We start from the raw sequence: 17,284 nt of genomic DNA on the forward strand, positions 1-17,284 counted from the left end.
GTCGGGAAAACAAACCACAGAAATAATTTAATATGGAGAATTGCTGAAACAGGTGTTGGAGGACTGAAAAAGCAAAGAGGGAAGCAGCGGCGTCAATTGGGCTGGGGAACAAAGGGAAAAGTTTAGTTACCAGAACTAAAAGTGTGCAAGACTCACACCTTCATTCCTGAAGGGTGTGAATCTACTTTTAAACTCTTTTAAAAAAAATTATAGTAGCTTTCCATTAACTTTTAGTATAGGACACGGAAGTGCTAAGAGGTATCACGGAAAATCAAGAATGCACCCTTTTTTTTTTTTGCGGTACGCGGGCCTCTCACTGTTGTGGCCTCTCCCGCTGCGGAGCACAGGCTCCTGATGTGCAGGCTCAGCGGCCATGGCTCACGGGCCCAGCCGCTCCGCGGCATGTGGGATCCTCCCGGACCGGGGCACGAACCTGTGTCCCCTGCATTGGCAGGCGGACTCTCAACCACTGCGCCACCAGGGAAGCCCAAGAATGCACTCCTTTTGTCCCCGTAGTCTTCCCTGTCCCCACTGTGAAGCAGCAAAGCCAATTTCCTCTTGGCAATTGGAACCAATCACCCCAGCCAGGACAGCACCCCCTTCTTCACCTGATTTTTTTCTATAGTATGAGGAGCCCAAAGTGCCGAGGTACCATCTCAACCTCAACCTCAGTGGAACCATAGTTGTGATCCCTGGTGGAAATATTCCTCTGTTGGGAAGTAAAATCTCCAAACCATCAGGGCTCAAAGTTACAGGAACTGGAAACAGAAATTGTGTGAGTGGATTATTGGGTATAATGATGAGAGGAACCACTTCCACTTTCCCCACCCCTTGATTCTTGAACCTGTGTATTTTGAAAGAAACAGTACTATGTATTGGCACTGACTCAAAGCATATACTGCATCCTATACAACGGAACTTCAGTTTTTAACATGTTATTTCCTAACTGGCACCAGAACTCAGTGGGCTATTCCATCATCCTTCCAGGAGCTTCTGGCTGGTGGGGCATATGATAAGACTAGCAAATTCCAGGGAATTCCCTGGTGGTCCAGTGGTTAGGACTCTGCACTTTCACTGCAGAGTACCCAGGTTCAATCCCTGGTCAGGGAACTAAGATCCCATAAGCCGTGCAGTGTGGCACCGCCCCCCCCAAATTCCATTTGCACGAGTCCATTGCTGCATTTATTTTACTATGAAATGAGTTCCCTGGAAAGAAGTAATATGTAGAATATCATAACAGTGAGTAAGGTATAATGAGTTCATGGTTGATAATAATATCAGAAATATTCTGAGCATAGAAAGCAAATCTATATCCAAAATATGTGTTTATTCCAGTAAGACAAATAGCTGTCCCTTCCATGATGGAAGGGGTCCAGTATAATCAGTCAATCTGTTACTAGGTTACTGGCTATTTTCTCCTGGAAATAGTGCCATATTGGAACTCAACGGGTGATCTCTGATGTTGGTAGATATGAACCTTACTGTGGGGAAACCCATGTTCTTGAGCCCATGAATATCCTTTGCTCCTGACTGCATGGCTACTTTGTGCAAGCACTGCAGTAGGTGGAAAAAGAGGCCAACTCCATCAAATGTGTCATCCCCCTGATTTTGAAATCTGAGTGGATGCCCTTTGGTGTACACAAATATCCCCACACTTTGTGCCCACTCTGAGAAGTGCATCCATATACCTCTTCCCTAGACCTCCTTGTCATCAGTCTCCCAATCTTTTATTTCCAAGTTATTCACCGTTCAGGAAAACCATCAGCTATTGCCCATGAATGAGTGTAGGTCTATACCTCTGGCCATCTCTCAATCCAGGCAAAGTAGACACCCAATGCACTGCAGGACATTCTTTGTGCTGAGAGAATTTCCCTTCAGTACTACCATCAGGGGCGTTCCTCATGGGAGTTCTAATGCTAGAACAGACCACTTCCAGCTTGTGCCAGTGTATTGAGGAGAACTGTATGTAAACCAGTTAACTGATTGAAGATGATGAGGAGGCAATATACCAGGAGTAAGAATCAAAGGAATCTAAGTCACTGGCTAAGGCAACTTGTGCTTTCTGGACCAGCTCAAGCTGTCTCTTACATACCACTTCCATTTGATGAGGGATTGCTCTTGTGCATGCCCAACCTTATGGGCTGATGGGTCAGATAACATCCAGTTCATAATGGGCAGCTGAGGTTGCATAGTCACTTGATGTCTCATGGCCAGTCATTCAAATTCAGTAGCAAGCTAGGTACAGTTTCTCAAATGGAGAATTGTTATCTGCAGAAGAGGGCATGGCTTTGCTGTGAAACTAAAGAAAGCTGCATTGTGGATCTTCTATTAGAGTTTGCCAGTGGCAGATGTATATGTATATGTTTGCCACAGACACTTCAAGTATCATGGGATTCCTCTGGATCATAAGGTCCTGTTACAGAGTCTTCTTTTTCTTTACTCCTGATAAAAAATGCCAGCCTTATGAGTTACTGGGTAGATGGGTCAGAGCACCACACTCAAATGCAGTATATATTTCTTCCAAAATCCAAAGAGGCCCAACAAGTATTGTGTCTCATTTTTAGTGGTAGGTGGTACAAGGTGCAGCAACTTGTTTTTCACCTTGGAGGGATATCTTGATATCTTTCAGATCACTTGGATCTCCAGAAACTTCACTAAGATGGTGAATTTTAAGACTTCCCTGGCAGTCCAGTGGTTAAGACTCTGCACTTCCACTGCAGGGGGCACAGTTTCCATCCCTGGACGGGGCACTGAGATCCTGCACATCGCGTGTATGGCCAAAAAAAAAAATAAAGTCTAAAGTATTTGTTACTTCCTGTTTATTAGGTCTAATCAGCTTGACGAATCTAACATAGTGATCAAGATCTCTGCAGACTAGATTATGACAGAGAGCAAAGGAGTTTATATCCCACAGACAAGACTATAAAGGTATGCTGCTGGCCTCGCCACATAAAAGAAAATAGATTTAGTGCAAATTGGAATAGATGAAGACAGCACATATAGAATTGCAGTTGCAACTGGCATTACCATCTGATTAAGTTCATAACAATTCATAATTATTCTCCAAAATCCACCTGCCACTAGATAGGTCAAACAGGTGTGTTAAAAGTGGGAAGTGATCGTATCACCACTTTTGCATCATCCACATCTTTTATGGTGGTCCTAATTTCTATATCTCTCCAGGGATATGGTATTGCTTTTGGTTTTCTATCCTAGTAGCAAGAGGAAATTTCCAGAGGCTTCCACTTGGCCCTTCCTACTACAATAGCCTTCACTTTGTAGGTCAGAGAAATAATGTGGTGATTCTGCCAGTAACTGGGCATGTCAATTCTAATTATATATTCAAGAAGTAGGGCAGGGGCTTCCCTGGTGGCGCAGTGGTTGAGAGTCCGCCTGCCGATGTAGGGGACATGGGTTCGTGCCCTGGTCCGGTCCGGGAGGATCCCACATGCCGTGGAGCGGCTGGGCCCATGAGCCATGGCCGCTGAGCCTGCGTGTCAGGAGCCTGTGCTCCGCAACGGGAGAGGCCACAACAGTGAGAGGCCCGCGTACCGCAAAAAAAAAAAAAAAAAAAAAAGTAGGGCAATAACCACAGGGTGGGTCTGCAAACCTACTGGATCCATGATGATATATACTTGGGTGAAAACTCCATTTACCATCTGACTACCATAAGGCTGCACTTTGATTGGTGGACCCAGTGATATTTTTGGATCTCAGGAATTAACATTAATTCAGAAACAATATCAAATAATCCTTGAAATAGATGGGTACTTCCTTTTTCCCAGTGTATGGTCACCCTAATAAATGGCATCAGGTTCCCCTGGGGAAGGCTTGGATGAAGATTTGTAGTATATATTTATGGCAATGCTGCAAGATTCTTCTTCAAGGGGACCAGCTACCCTTTCAATCAAGGTCTGTGTCTGTGAACTGGCTGAGGTATGGAAACTGGATGAGAAGAATGATTTCATTTGATGGCTCAAGTCAGGTTTCAGGCAGCAGACCTAGAGTTTTACTTGTTAAAGAGATCAAAGAATATTTCAGAAGTCTCTCCATATATTTCATTCCTGTGGCCACCTAGGGCATTACGAAATATCCCTGTAGGTCAAGACCTTTGAGTACCACTTTGTCCCTGCTACCCAGTATAGTAAGTGTCTGCCTGGTCCCTGCCAGTTAAGTGCTGCCACTTGGCCTTTGACATCCCAGGATCCCACTCTCGCAGAAATCAGGGAGTCATCTCAATGGAAGCATTTCCCACCATCATATCCAGTTACCACAGAGCTTTTCTGGTGCTCCCCGTACTAATGTATTTTTCTTTTTTAAAAAAATTTTATTTATTTATTTTTGGCTGCGTTGGGTCTTCATTGCTGCACGCGGGCTTTCTCTAGTTGCAGCAAGCAGGGGCTACCCTTGGTTGTGGTGCGCAGGCTTCTCATTGCGGTGGCTTCTCTTGTTGCGGAGCACGGGCTCTAGGCACTCAGGCTTCAGTAGTTGTGGCACGCGGGCTCAGTAGTTGTAGCTCGTGGGATCTAGAGTGTAGGCTCAATAGTTGTGGCACATGGGCTTAGCTGCTCCGTGGCATGTGGGATCTTCCCAGACCAGGGCTTGAACCTGTGTCCCCTGCATTGGCAGGCGGATTCTTAGCCACTGCGCCACCAGGGAAGTCCCACTAATGTATTTTTCAATGCCTTACTGTAGGGGTTTATAGTTTGGGGGTGGGTATACAGTATGCATGATAAAATCACTCCAACATTCCCGTCTCCATAAACCTTTGGATTTTTTTTCCTCTACATTGTACCAGGGACATTCTGTCATCTCCATCTCATCAAATATAGACCACCACTGAGTCTGAGTTTTTTTAACCAATGAAGCAAACTGTTGGAGTTACTTTCAATTCATGAGCTCACACATTAAATCCAGACTTTCTGGTAAATGCACCCATATCAGCAAATTTAGCTTAATCTTCCGCTCTTTATTTTGTTTGGAACTTGACCAGGAACTATTCAACCTTTCACAAAATCATGTCACCAATGACAACACCAATGTTTATATGTGAGTTGCTAATAAAACATTCAAGTTGGATTGCGTTTGTCGTTCTCTCATTCACAATGGTTCTACATACAGGTGCAAGCATCTTACTATTTGTCTTCCAATAGAGTTGTGCTATAGCATTTACTTATTGAAATACACATTAATTATAAACTGCTTCCCTTTTATTTTTCCTTTATTATACAATTAGGACATTATATTGATTTGGAGGGAAATTTGCCTAGGTAGGTAATATTACCTATGGATTTCATTTCATAGTAATGAGTGTTAAAAATACTAGTTATAAAAAGGGATGATGGGTCTGAAAGGGTTGAGAACTGCTTGCTCCTCCTTTCAAACGAGGTCCCAAGAACTTACCTGTAGGCATGCCCATGATGAAGTAAGTGGACCTTGAGTACATCTGCCAAATCAAATCATATGTTATCACTCTTCTGAAAGACAGCTATATTTAGGTAGAGAAGTCAGTGTCCTGTTCAGTTACAAAGCCATGCAGGATGATATTAATAAATAGACACACCAACAACAGCACTGAAGAACTGCTTCATAGATGCAGCAAAAGCAAACTATTTTGTGTTTGAGGGAGGCCTTGGAGTGGAATTTTTTTGTCTCTGTGCATCACTGAGGATAGTGGAGTGGAAGCCAGGAGAGTGCTTTCTTGGTTCCCCTTGCCTGTGTGACTGAATTCCAAGCCCACGGTTAGATAATAAATGGGAGGATACTAAGCAAAAGCTACCATCCCTCCTCTCCTTTCTCACAGAGACTCTTTGGGGAGGCTCTGAAAGTGGGGAGGAAGAGTCCACATTTGGTTTGTGAATGAAGGGTAGATACTGTGGTTTTGGTTTGCCGTTCAACTGTAGGTTTGTTCCATGGCATGCCAGGGGCACGTGGGGCTGCCTGGGACCATCACCCCATACACTTGCCCACTTAACCCTTTCTCCTGAAGAATCTCAACTCTTGTCTCTTTCACAGGGAAGCCCATCCTCACCTACCAGTCTGGCCTGATTCCTCTGTCATGGATTCCTTCACAAGTATTATTTTCCCCCTGTGATCCCTTATCTCATTCTGTAATTACATTCATTAGTGATGACTATTTATGTCAGAGACCTCCTAAGACTAGGTATCTTAGATGTTTATGCTCCCCTTTACATACTGTGTCTAGCCAGTATCCGGTACAAAGTCAGCAGTCAGTACATGGTTGTTGAATGAATAAGCGTTTGCTTCAGATTCCACAAGTATTAACACTTTACTCTGATTATGACTATTACCGTTGTGCGTGTATCCCATGCTGTTTGACAGCTGGGTCTTCTATCTGTTGAAGAGCATGGTAACTGGATTTTGTAGAAATGAATGAGTCAGAACAGGTGGAAATCCTCAAAATGCCAATTAATGCGGTAATTTAAGACCTCTTTTCTTCTCTGGTAACTCCGCTCCACCTCCTTCCTCCCCAAATCGACACCCAAAGTTTGAATTTAATGATGGGGTTCTGCGCGTGTCCAACTGGGAGGTAGCTGGAGAACAAGATGCAAGGGCCAGAGCCCTTGTCCCCACCCTCCAAATGTTTGACAAACACTCGCTAAAGAATTAGCGTCGGGGCCTTCCCGTATTACACAAAGAGAGCATCAGCATAGTGGCCCCTTGCCCAGGTGGGATAAGTTGAAGTGCTGTGCAGTCTGATTCCGGATTAGGGGGAGAGGTTTAGGGGAAGGCGTGTGATCCAATCTCCAGGGTTGAAGTTGGCTGCGTGTGAGTGCAGCCTTTCTTGTCCCTCGGGGTGTGTCCACAGGGCTTGCTCGTCAGGTTGTGTTTGTGGGTGTTTGTGTGAGACACAGGGCGAGGGTGTGTGTGGGGGTCACGATCAGCCCCCCGGGAGAGGGGCCTCTAATCGTGCATGCCCTGGGTGGGGGCAGCGGGGGCAGCCACGGGCCCCGGTCCCGCTCACCCCTGCGCAGAGTGCAGGTGCGGAAGCAGGCGACAGTCCGGCCCCACGGCGGCGCGCCGGGGGCGGGCGCGGGCGTGGGCGGGCGCCGAGGGCCGCGGGCTGCGAGGCGCGGCCGCGGGCGGCAGGAGGCAGCGTCGGCCCAGGCGTCGAGGCGGCGAGCGAGGCAGCGCGCGGTGATGTCAGTGGCGGCCCGGCTGGCAGCAGCCGGTACTTCCTGTATAAAGGCGGGCGGGCTCGGCTGCAAACCCTACTAGCCAGTGTCAGCCTCTCGGCGGGAGGACGAGGAGGCGGCGGAGGAGGAGCAGGGGGAGGGCTGTCAAATTCGGGAGCCAGATTTTTTTTCCTTTCCCCTGGCAGTCCCTTCCGCTTCCCCGGCTCCTGGCGTGACATCTGCGGGCCGGGGACCTGTATGTGTGTGCGCGCCAAGGAGCAGAAGAATGGCAGTGCTCAAACTCACCGACCAGGTAGGGGGCGGCGGCGCCGGCGCGCGGGGCGGCGCGGAGCCGCGGCGGGGGGATGGGGGCGCGGCGCGGAGCGTGCCAGCGAGCTGTTTACTCGCGGCGAAGGGGAGGAGTGTGTGCGGCCGCCGGCTGCTCCGAAAGCCGGCGGCTGCAGCTCTGCTCCCCGGCTCGGTCCCCGCCCTGGGCCGTCGGAACTGCGCGCACGGCTCGGCGGCCGGGGCGCCCCAGGGGCTGGGGAAGGGGCGGCGGGGCTCCCGCTGGCGTGCGGAGGTGCGCGGGAGTGCGTTGTCCGAGGGCCCGGGCTGGGCAGGGGGAGGGGAGGCTCGAGGTGCTCCTCCGGCTCCTGTGGCGCTGCGCAGCGTGGGCTCCGCCAGCCCCGGTGGGCCGAGGGGAGGCTGGTCCGCGCCGCCGGGAGGAGGACCGTGGATGGAGAGGGAGAAGGGATGGCAGCCTGGGACAAGCCAAGAGACCCCCCAGCCAAGCCGGAGACTGGCCCATACCGCGGCTCTCGTGTGGTCGGGCTGTCTTTACCCTCTTGACATGACATCCTGACTTCCTCTTTAGTAGCCCAGAGGCTGTGTGTGCGTGGTGCGCGATGGGGGCCCTTGGCGCGGCTCTCCCAAGAGGAGCGAAGTCCGGCCCGGGGCTTCACTCACAGACTGTGGGCTACCGCACAGGGTAGCTCTGGAGTCCTTTGCTCGGAAAGGTGGGGCTATTTGCTGGCTCGGTTGACAGTCCTCACTTCAGGTCTGTGGAATGGAAACACCCTACCTTTGCGGACTCCGCTGCTCTGAGGGCATTGACACTCACAGGCGCCCAACCAAGTTGCATGACAAAACTCTGCAGCTCGTCCTACGAAAAAAGGAAACAGCTTGCTTTTTTTTCTTCTGCTATTTATTCATGGATAGTGAAATGAACATTGTTTTGCGGTCCCGGTAGGCGGCAAGGCAGTCTTGACTTTGACACACACGGTTAAACATGCCAGTCCTTGGTGTTAAACATCTCATACTTATCCAGTGGGTTGCGCCTCGTGCCTCGCTGTCCTCAGTATCCAGCCAGAACTTCCTGCGACTTAAATGCAGTCAGTCATCACGATAATTTTTCTCCTGCCTTTAAAGTTTTGCTTTGCTTTCCATAAGTATTTTCAGGCTTTTAAAATTTTCTTTTCTGTGTGGGGGAGGGATCACTGAATTAAAATTCACGTTATCGTTAAATTTAGCAGGGGGAGCAGCAGCTGGTAATCGTGATGAATCTACTTGTTCGCATTGGTTCCAGAGCATTGAAGAGTGCTTGTAAGTTGATACTAGTTTAGGCTTCCCCTCAACCTTTTGGTCACATACTTAACAACTGTTAGACATTTGGTTGTTTTAAATCTTCCAAGTTTAGTCTGCCTTGGTCTTGTTATCTTTGCCAGTGCAAGTTACTATATTTCTCTGTTAATGCCTAAATCTTCATCTTCAGAGTACAAAAAATGCTTCTAATAGGCGTTGTCATTTTCACATACACAGAGGAATTTCACATAGAATTTTAGAGCTGGAAGGAATGCCAAAGATGATCTTCACCCAGATCCTTGATTTTTTAAATGAAGAAACTGAGGTATAGAGAAGGGAAGCATGTCTTCCTCAAGGACCCAGCTGTTGACTTGTAGGGTAGAGATGCACTCCTGGCTCCTGCCTTCCAGGTTCCTGTGCTTTCTTCTAGGGGTTAAGACACCTCCCTCCATCTTGTCATTGGATGTGTTGGAAAGCTGACAAGAAGGCATCCTCTCCTCAATCAGATCAACACTAGTGAAAAGTGTACTTGGTCTTAGAAAGAAAGGAAGTTATTCTCCAGGACTTATCACAGTAGGACTTTCAAAGATAGTTTCTCTTTTAAAGTGTTTCTGAATACATCCCAACCCTTCCCCCAACAAACTAGTATTACTGTGGGGGGAAAGAAGTTGTATGACCTTCAGTTGGTTCCATTTACTGATGCATAAAGGGAAACTAAGGAGTTCTAAGATTCAAGAGCATCTACAAATTGCCAGCCTATCTTGGGGCAAAACCGGAGGGAGGTTGGGTGAGGAGGTAGACTGGGTGCCATGGAGTGGTGAACAGTGATGGTTTCTGCGAGGCTTTAGGTCCAGGAAGTGTGTGGTCTTTCTTGCCTTAGATGGTCTTACCTTTCAGTTTGAAACTAAATTCTTAGAAGCTGGTTCTTAACCTCACCAGAGGCTTCAAAACCCTTTGCTTAAACTCCTGTTGCAGGAGCTTTACTTCACTATTGTGGGTAGGGAGCCACTTGCTTTGAATCTGGGCCTTAGAGTTTGTAGAAGAGTGCCTAGGTCTCCACTCAGCTGTTTGTAAAGCAGTCACTTGTTAATTGCCTCTCATCTGTTTAACACCCTATTTGCAAGGTGGATCTTATTTTTGCCAGGGTTCTTGGATTTTTAGTTTGAGGACACATTCTTGCTGTTGATAACCTGAATCACTAGTTGTTTGTTTTATTATTTTGGTTTTGTTTGTTTTTTTGAGTTTTATTTTGTTATTTTTTAAAGTGAGGTAACATTGGTTTGTAACATCATGTAAGTCTCACGTGTACATGAAAGCAGGTGACGTTTCCGGTCCCGCTGAAGCTGGGTGCGGGAGCTTGCTGGCGATGACGGTCAACACCTCAACAGTCAGTCCTGTGCTGACATCTCCATCATGCAAGAGGAGGAAAATGCCTTTTCCTAACTCTGTTTTGGGAGAGTAGAAAGAAAGGGGGAAGGGAGAGGCAAGTGTGGTGTTTTTTTTTTTTTTCTTTTTTACTATGAAAAGGAACTGGGAGCTATTGCTGCAAACAGACTTCGCATTGAGTACTTCTGCATTTTAACTGTCTCTTCTGTTTTCCTCTTCACAAAACACACATCAATTTTCTTGCAGCGTTAGTGGGACCAGTCTTCCTGGTTTGCCAAGGACTGAGGGGTTTTCGAGGATGTGGGACTTTTGGTGCTAAAACCAGGACATTCTAGGCAAATCAGGTCAAGTTGATCACCCTATACAGCACAGCACACACTCACCTATGTAATTAACATTAATAATGCAATTATTTCCTCATAGATGGACGTTGGGAGGTTTATTTATATCTTTGGTAAAGTGAGGTAATTTTAAGTTTGGGAAAGAAAATTTCATTGCATCCAAATGTAATACATTTTGTTTGAAGATAGACGTGAAATTCTTTGCAATTTTATTTGATATTGAACTTTGCAGGGCTATGGGGGGTGTTCTTTATGTCATGTAGTGAAGGCACTGCAGTGATTTTAAGAGTGTGGTCATATCTTTAGCCTGGCCCCCCCAGAAAAGTTTTTCAAAGTTCTGAAGCAGAATGGTAAGTGCTATTGGACCTTTGAAATATTCACTCTTCTTCCTGAATTTGCTAGTGACAGCGGAATGCCATCTCCATCTCGAGGGTTGCCTGTAGACAAACTCTTTCTGCAGGGGGCCCTTTTTGGAGCTTCCTGCCTGGAGGCCTTTTGGTTTGGTGTCCTCTTGCCAAGTCCTATAGCTCACACTTGAGTCACCCACCTCCTTGCCAAAGGCAGTGGCTGGCAGCCGTGGCAGTGGCAAGAAACTAGAAATCCTGTAACTTTGAAAGAAGCATTTCTAGCCCGTAGTGTGGGGTCTTGGGACACGTTACATATTTTACTGGGCTGCCCTTGTCCTTCCGGGGCTCCTGGCAGCACTGGGCTTACAGCAAACTCTGTGTCCAGTCCTGACTTCAGCAGAGAAGAAGGGAAAATAAAGGCTTTATTCTGTGGACCCTTCTCTAGTTGTCTTGGGATGCAGTCACGTGGTTTGGGGAGGGCACTTGAGGACTGGTGTTTCATGGCAGAGACCTAATAATGGCTTACATTATTGTGATCTTATTGTATGCTGGGCCCTTGCCATGAATCGTCTGTCTTAATCCTCACAGCCATGCTAGGAGGTAGGTGGTTGTGTGATTCTTACTTTACAGATGAGAAAACAGGAATAAAGAGGCTAATTGACTTGTTGAAGGTCACACGCCCAGTAAGTGATGGAGTGCAGTGTCCTACCCTGGCAGTCTGATTGCACAGGTGGGACTCTGACCACAAAGCTATACTTACGATAGTTGAGAGGGCAGTGCACCGTAGGACTCACAGATGCCTGTTCTTATTTACCGGGAAGGCTCCGGGTGAGCCACACTCCCGCATTCCTCCAGGCTCGGGGGCCAGAACCAGGTCTGGCAGAGTCAGGAGCTGCTCTGAGGCCTCTGCTCCTGCCACACTGGGGCCTGGCTTATCCCATTTGCCTTTCACCTCCCTACCCTGGAGAATGATGTGTTGGTTGGTAGCTTGGTGATTTTTTTCTTGGTCATTAACAAATAAACTGTGGTCATTGTAGAAAAATCAGAAAGCTAGATAAGCATAAACAGTTAAAACCCTCTGAAGTCTCTGTGCTCAGAGAGAGCTACTCTTGGCAGCTTGATATATTTCCTTCTAGCTTCTGTCTAGGTAGCCAGGTAAGAATTTTAAACATTCCACATGATGATATTGGTATCTTTCTCTTGAGCATCAACGTGATACCTATGATGTCTAGACCAATGGGTTTTCCAAATAAACTGAATTTATGCTTCTCAGTTAACAACTGGCTGCTTTAGTGTAAATCCAGCAGTGGTGCACAAGGTCTAGCCCTGGATTGATTGAAAAAATTTTTTTAAGGTTTCAACTTTTACTTCTTCTTTTCTTCTAAACAGAGAGTAAATATAAACTCAGAAAGGCACACTCGTTTGTGCCAGAAATAGGCCTAAAACATTCTTTTTTTTTTTGCGTTACGCGGGCCTCTCACTGTTGTGGCCTCTCCCGTTGCGGAGCACAGGCTCAGCGGCCATGGCTCACGGGCCCAGCCGCTCCGCGGCATGTGGGATCCTCTCGGGCCGGGGCACGAACCCATGTCCCTTGCATCGGCAGGTGGACTCTCAACCACTCTGCCACCAGGGGAGCCCAGCCTGAAACATTCTTTAAAAAGATTTCTATTTCAACAATATAATGTGAATTAAAAAAAATTTTTTTATTGGAGTATAGTTGATTTACAGTGTTGTGTTACAAGCAATTATTTATTTAAATTTACTTTTGGCTGCATTGGGTCTTTGTTGAGCGCGGGCTTTCTCTAGTTGCGGCGAGCGGGGGCTACTCTTCGTTGCGGTGCGCAGGCTTCTCATTGCGGTGGCTTCTCTTTGTTGCAGTAACACGGGCTCTAGGTGTGTGGGCTTCAGTAGTTGTGGCACTCGGGCTCAGCAGTTGTGGCTTGTGGGCTCTAGAGCACAGACTCAGTAGTTGTGGCGCACAGGCTTAGTTGCTCCGTGGCATGTGGGATCTTCCCAGACCAGGGCTCGAACCTGTGTCCCCTGCATTGGCAGGCGGATTCTTAACCACTACGCCACCAGGGAAGTCCAATGTGAATTTTTATAGGCGAAACTATAACATGAAATTTAAAAATAGGCAGGGGCTACAGAGATCTTATAATCCTGTGGTTTCCAAAATTGCATAAGCTATGGCTCTCCTTTTTGTTTTTTCCCAAGGAAAATTCCGTATTAAAGCTCAATATATAAAAGAGGTTGATGAGAGTAGTGGTCCCTGAGGCCCTTTAAAAGATTATCTGGGTTTAGTATTATTTGAAAGTGTTTTGCAAAACTGCTGGTGACTGGGTCAGTGGTTCTTTTCCTGACACACTGTGTACTCAGAAAACAAATAAACATTTATAAGTGTTTGTAGGTGATTAGGAGTTACATAGAATTTGGATGACCATATCATGTTAATCCAAACTGGGACACCTTTGAGGATGATAGGGGGTACCATTGAATATCACACTGAGGAAACAGGTGTGAGTCAGGGCTGTCCCAGGTAAACCTCGACACAAGGTCACATCACATAAACTATGTTTGCTCACTTCAGTATTGAAATGACAGTAATAGTGAACTAGTTTGGCCAGTAGACTAGTCACTGTCTTTCCAGTCAGATTTACACGGGAGCTGGTATGATAAAGACTGTTTTATAACCTTATGCAAGGCCTGAGTTGCAAATTGGCTTCTTTCTCACACATCAGCTCTGACCAGTTGGTCAGGGGTTGCAGGAGCAATATGTCAGGAGCACTGTGGCTCTTGCAGCCAGAGATGGGGGAAAATGTGATGATTGATAATCCATGTTTGCTGTGGGTATAAGATAAAGGAGAGGTAGCATATATTGTGCCTTAGCCAACCCTTGGCCAGTCAGATTACCCTCTGTGGGCCTCAGGCTCCTCTTTGTAAAATGAAGAGGTTGGACTGGGCGCCTTTCCAGTGCCTGGGCTCCACTCTCTCCCTCTGTGACCCACCCCTGCATGGGTGTAGTGGCTGAGAAGGGTGTGTTTGCAGATGAGCTCTAACTGAGCTCCCCAGGTAACGAAGTCAAACAGTTAATTTCTGGCTCCAGAAAAGAGTTTTAACCGACGTCAGTAATTCAGGAACTGATTCCTGCCCTGTCCCCTGCTTTCATTTTATAGATAGCCCAAGATTATCTAAGATTCTTCATTTTATAGATTATCCATTTTATTGATTATTCCTTTACTACCCTTTTGCCAACATCATCTTCGCCCTCTGCTCTGCCATTGGAAAGTTAGTAGAGCAGGTATTTTCTCTTATCAGTGTTGATGCTTCTGAAAGAGTTGGTCGCCCAAGAGGTTGAAATGAATGATTCATGACTCTAATTTTTTATGATGATATTCATAACTTTTAAGGATCCTTTCACTTGTCTCTCCTTTTGAAAACTGAAAATTTGTCTAGTACTCTATTAATTGGGCCAAGCAAAGAAAAGAAGCATGTAATCCATCTTTGGGCCATTTCAGGCTTTACTAAGCCAATGTTTGCTTGTATTTCTTGGTTTTCATTTGTCTCTTATCCCCTCGAACACACCCTCATGAGTCATTAGAGGTGTGCAGAAACATCTGAGGCCTAGACACGCAACATTTAATCACAGTTCTAACCTGTTTCTAAAGATTTCCATGTTAAATTGCTTTAGTTTTGCTTTCACTTATTTTTAAAATAACACTTGATTGGGAATCCGAAGATCCGGATTCTACTCATGGTTCTTTTTCTAATAGTTGTGTTGCTTTGGGCAGGTCCTGGCCTTAGTTTCTTTGTGAAATGGGAGTGGGTGGGTGGAGAGTCCTCTAAATTCTTGCAGCATTCTAACGTTCTAAGAGAGCACCCCAGGTATTTCAATGTCAACCTCTTCTCAACTCTTGGAATCTGGTTTCAAAAAGTATCTGCCTTCCATGAACTTCTGATTTTCCCTCCAGCACCCACAGTTCTGCTTGAGTCAGGGGTCCTTTCCCCCACAGTTCCATCTTCTAGTGTCTCCAGGAGCTTGGTTTTGGGGACACAGAGCCCCTGGGGCTTTTCTCAGTGTGGCCTTTTGAGACTCCCTTGAGCATCTTGCAGGGCAAGGGGAGCAAACTTTCAGACCCCATGTTTGTCTGTTGAGAGCTGTGGTGAGCTGGGGGGCCCTCTGTAGCCTTCCTCAGAGGGGCTGCTTTAGCAAACAGCCTGGGTTCTCTCCTTAATCCTGTTTTATTGAACTCCACAATAATATCTGGGTCTAAGAAGTCTGTTTCCCAACCATTGGCCCCAGATATTGGGTGCAGTTGACCCAAAGACCATCAACTTTCACAAGGAGGGATTTCTTGCATGAGATCAACATGTGTAGATACACTCCGTCTGTGGAGGAAACTTGTTTTGGTATCTAAGACTGGCAGAATGAAGAAGAAGATAGGAAGTGAGCACAGGACAAGTATCACAGCAGAAGGCCAGGCAGAAATTCAGGTCAACTGATACAGGTCAGCCAACCAATTTTTGTTGAACAGTGGCCTCCTAAAGAGGACGGGGAGCACCCCCACTCCAGGGGTGAACAGGGTGCCTTATTGACTTTGAGAAAGAATTTTAAAATTCTTAAAAATGCTGTTTGTGTGTACTTTTAATGTATATTATATGCTAGCACTATAAAACCCTCTTAGCTCTACTTCCCGCTTTTGGCCACCTTGGCCAAACCACAGCTTAGATGCCTGCAGTGGCCTTCTGACTGGTCCTCCCCATCCAGCCTTGGCCCCCGCACTCTATCCAACATAGCTCTCAGGGTGGTGGCTCTCAGATCATGTAGCTGACATCCTACAGTGGTGCCCCGGGCCCTCTCCTCCCAGTCCTGCCACTCACCTGTCCAGCGTGTCTCTTCCAGTCTCTCCCTGGCTCCTTGGCTCCAGCACAGCGGCCTCCTCTCTATTCAGTGGATGTGCCAGGTGCGCTCCTGCCTCAGGCCCCGAGCCTCCTGCTTCCTGTGAAGCTCTTCCCCAGGTATCTGCATGGTCCACCCTCACCTCTCTCAGATCTTTGCTTGAATATTACCCTCTTGGTGAATTCTTTTCTGGCCGCTCCAGTTAAAATGCCCACTCCACACACTTCTTGCCACTGTTTCTTTCTTTTCTCCATGGTACATATCCTTTATACCATATGTTATATATATATATATTATATACATATTTTTTTAAATAAAAACTTACGTGTAGGAGAGCCACAAGTAACAGGGCAAAGATATATATTTTTTTCATTTCCTTCTGTATCTTCAGCACTTAGAGCAGTGTAAGGCACATAGTGAATGCTCAGTAAATATTTGTTAAGTGAGTGAAATAAATATGTATGTATGTGTATAGATTTGTATGTGTTCAAATGTTTTTACTTATGAGGTACTCAAAGAAAAAAATTTGGAAAAACTTCCGTACACAGAGCTTCTATCTGTACACTGGGATATTGAGTTTCCATTCAAACAAAATTCAGAGTAAATTTTTGGCCCCATCAGAAGATAAAAGATCACTTTTGGTCTCTTTTTTTTTTTTTTTCCCGGTTGTTTCCTCTCTTTTTAAATTGGGATGAAGATGGGTTAACACTGTATTTAGTTCTGAGCAAGTTCCATTTCTTTACAGGGGAAATATCAGGGTGACACTAGGAAAAGGGACCCTAAATATGTTGGGAAGGGACACTCACACCCATGGCAAAGTGGATCTTCTATGCATTCAAGCAATCGAGGAGTGTTTAATGAACTCCATCTCCATGGCAGTGACTCAGCTGCAGTCCTCTACTCCCCCTTTCCACAAAGCATAAGAACAGGTAAGATTAGGTACAATACAATAGAGACCAGACAGAGAATTGGTAATAAGGAGACAAGATAATACACACGCTTTATGTGATTTGATCCTAACAACATATCTGTGAAGGAGTGGCTATTATTCTATTTTACAGATGATGAAATTGAGAACTGAGAGATTAAGTAATTACTCAGGGTCACATGGCTCTGGGGTTCACATCTGGGCAAGCTTGACTCCAAGGTGCACATTCTTAGCCACTGTGCTTCTGGCCTCCTGACATAGGTGTAGCATCACAAGAGACCCTTTTCCCCGTGGAGGTCATGGTCTTGTTAGAGATGACTGTGAATGCCTTGTATGTGGAAGGCCCACCTCAAATCTTTGTTGAATACATGTGGTATATGAAACAGCTCTCAAACCAGCCATAGCGCAGGTTTAGACTGTATCTTGGGGTACTGATTAGGGACTACAGGAGTCCAGAGATGGGCAGAGTTATTAAGAAAGGCTTCAGGGAGCTGGAGGGAGCCCAACTGGTCGTTGAGGAAAGGAATGATTTAGGCAGCAGATGGGAGTGGAAGGTATCCCAGATGAGTGACGTGCCATGTACCTGTCGGGGTAACCTGAGGACTGTGAATTTACTGAAGCATAGGGTTCATGCTAGGAAGGCAGAAGAGCAAAAGGAAGAAATAGTT

General features: G+C 46.3%; 1 protein-coding gene and 1 non-coding gene across 9 annotated transcripts in view; both read left to right on the top strand.

Annotated features, from left to right (window-relative positions):
- The first annotated feature begins 1,037 nt into the window (after positions 1–1,037).
- Positions 1,038–1,110, top strand: TRNAE-UUC (transfer RNA glutamic acid (anticodon UUC)). Its single transcript has one exon. It is a non-coding gene; the product is annotated as a tRNA-Glu (tRNA).
- Positions 1,111–7,245: 6,135 nt separating this feature from the next.
- The window catches only part of ANKRD44 (ankyrin repeat domain 44), a 320,050-nt gene continuing 310,011 nt past the window's right edge, over positions 7,246–17,284 (top strand). For all 8 annotated transcript variants that reach the window (XM_067741110.1, XM_067741112.1, XM_067741115.1 and 5 more), the window contains exon 1: positions 7,246–7,449. In XM_067741110.1, coding sequence (XP_067597211.1) covers positions 7,423–7,449 — 27 coding nt within the window. In that variant the 5' untranslated portion in view covers positions 7,246–7,422. The remainder of the gene's footprint in view (positions 7,450–17,284) is intronic.

The sequence above is a fragment of the Pseudorca crassidens genome, chromosome 6, assembly GCF_039906515.1.
Source record: "Pseudorca crassidens isolate mPseCra1 chromosome 6, mPseCra1.hap1, whole genome shotgun sequence".
NCBI lineage: Eukaryota > Metazoa > Chordata > Mammalia > Artiodactyla > Delphinidae > Pseudorca > Pseudorca crassidens.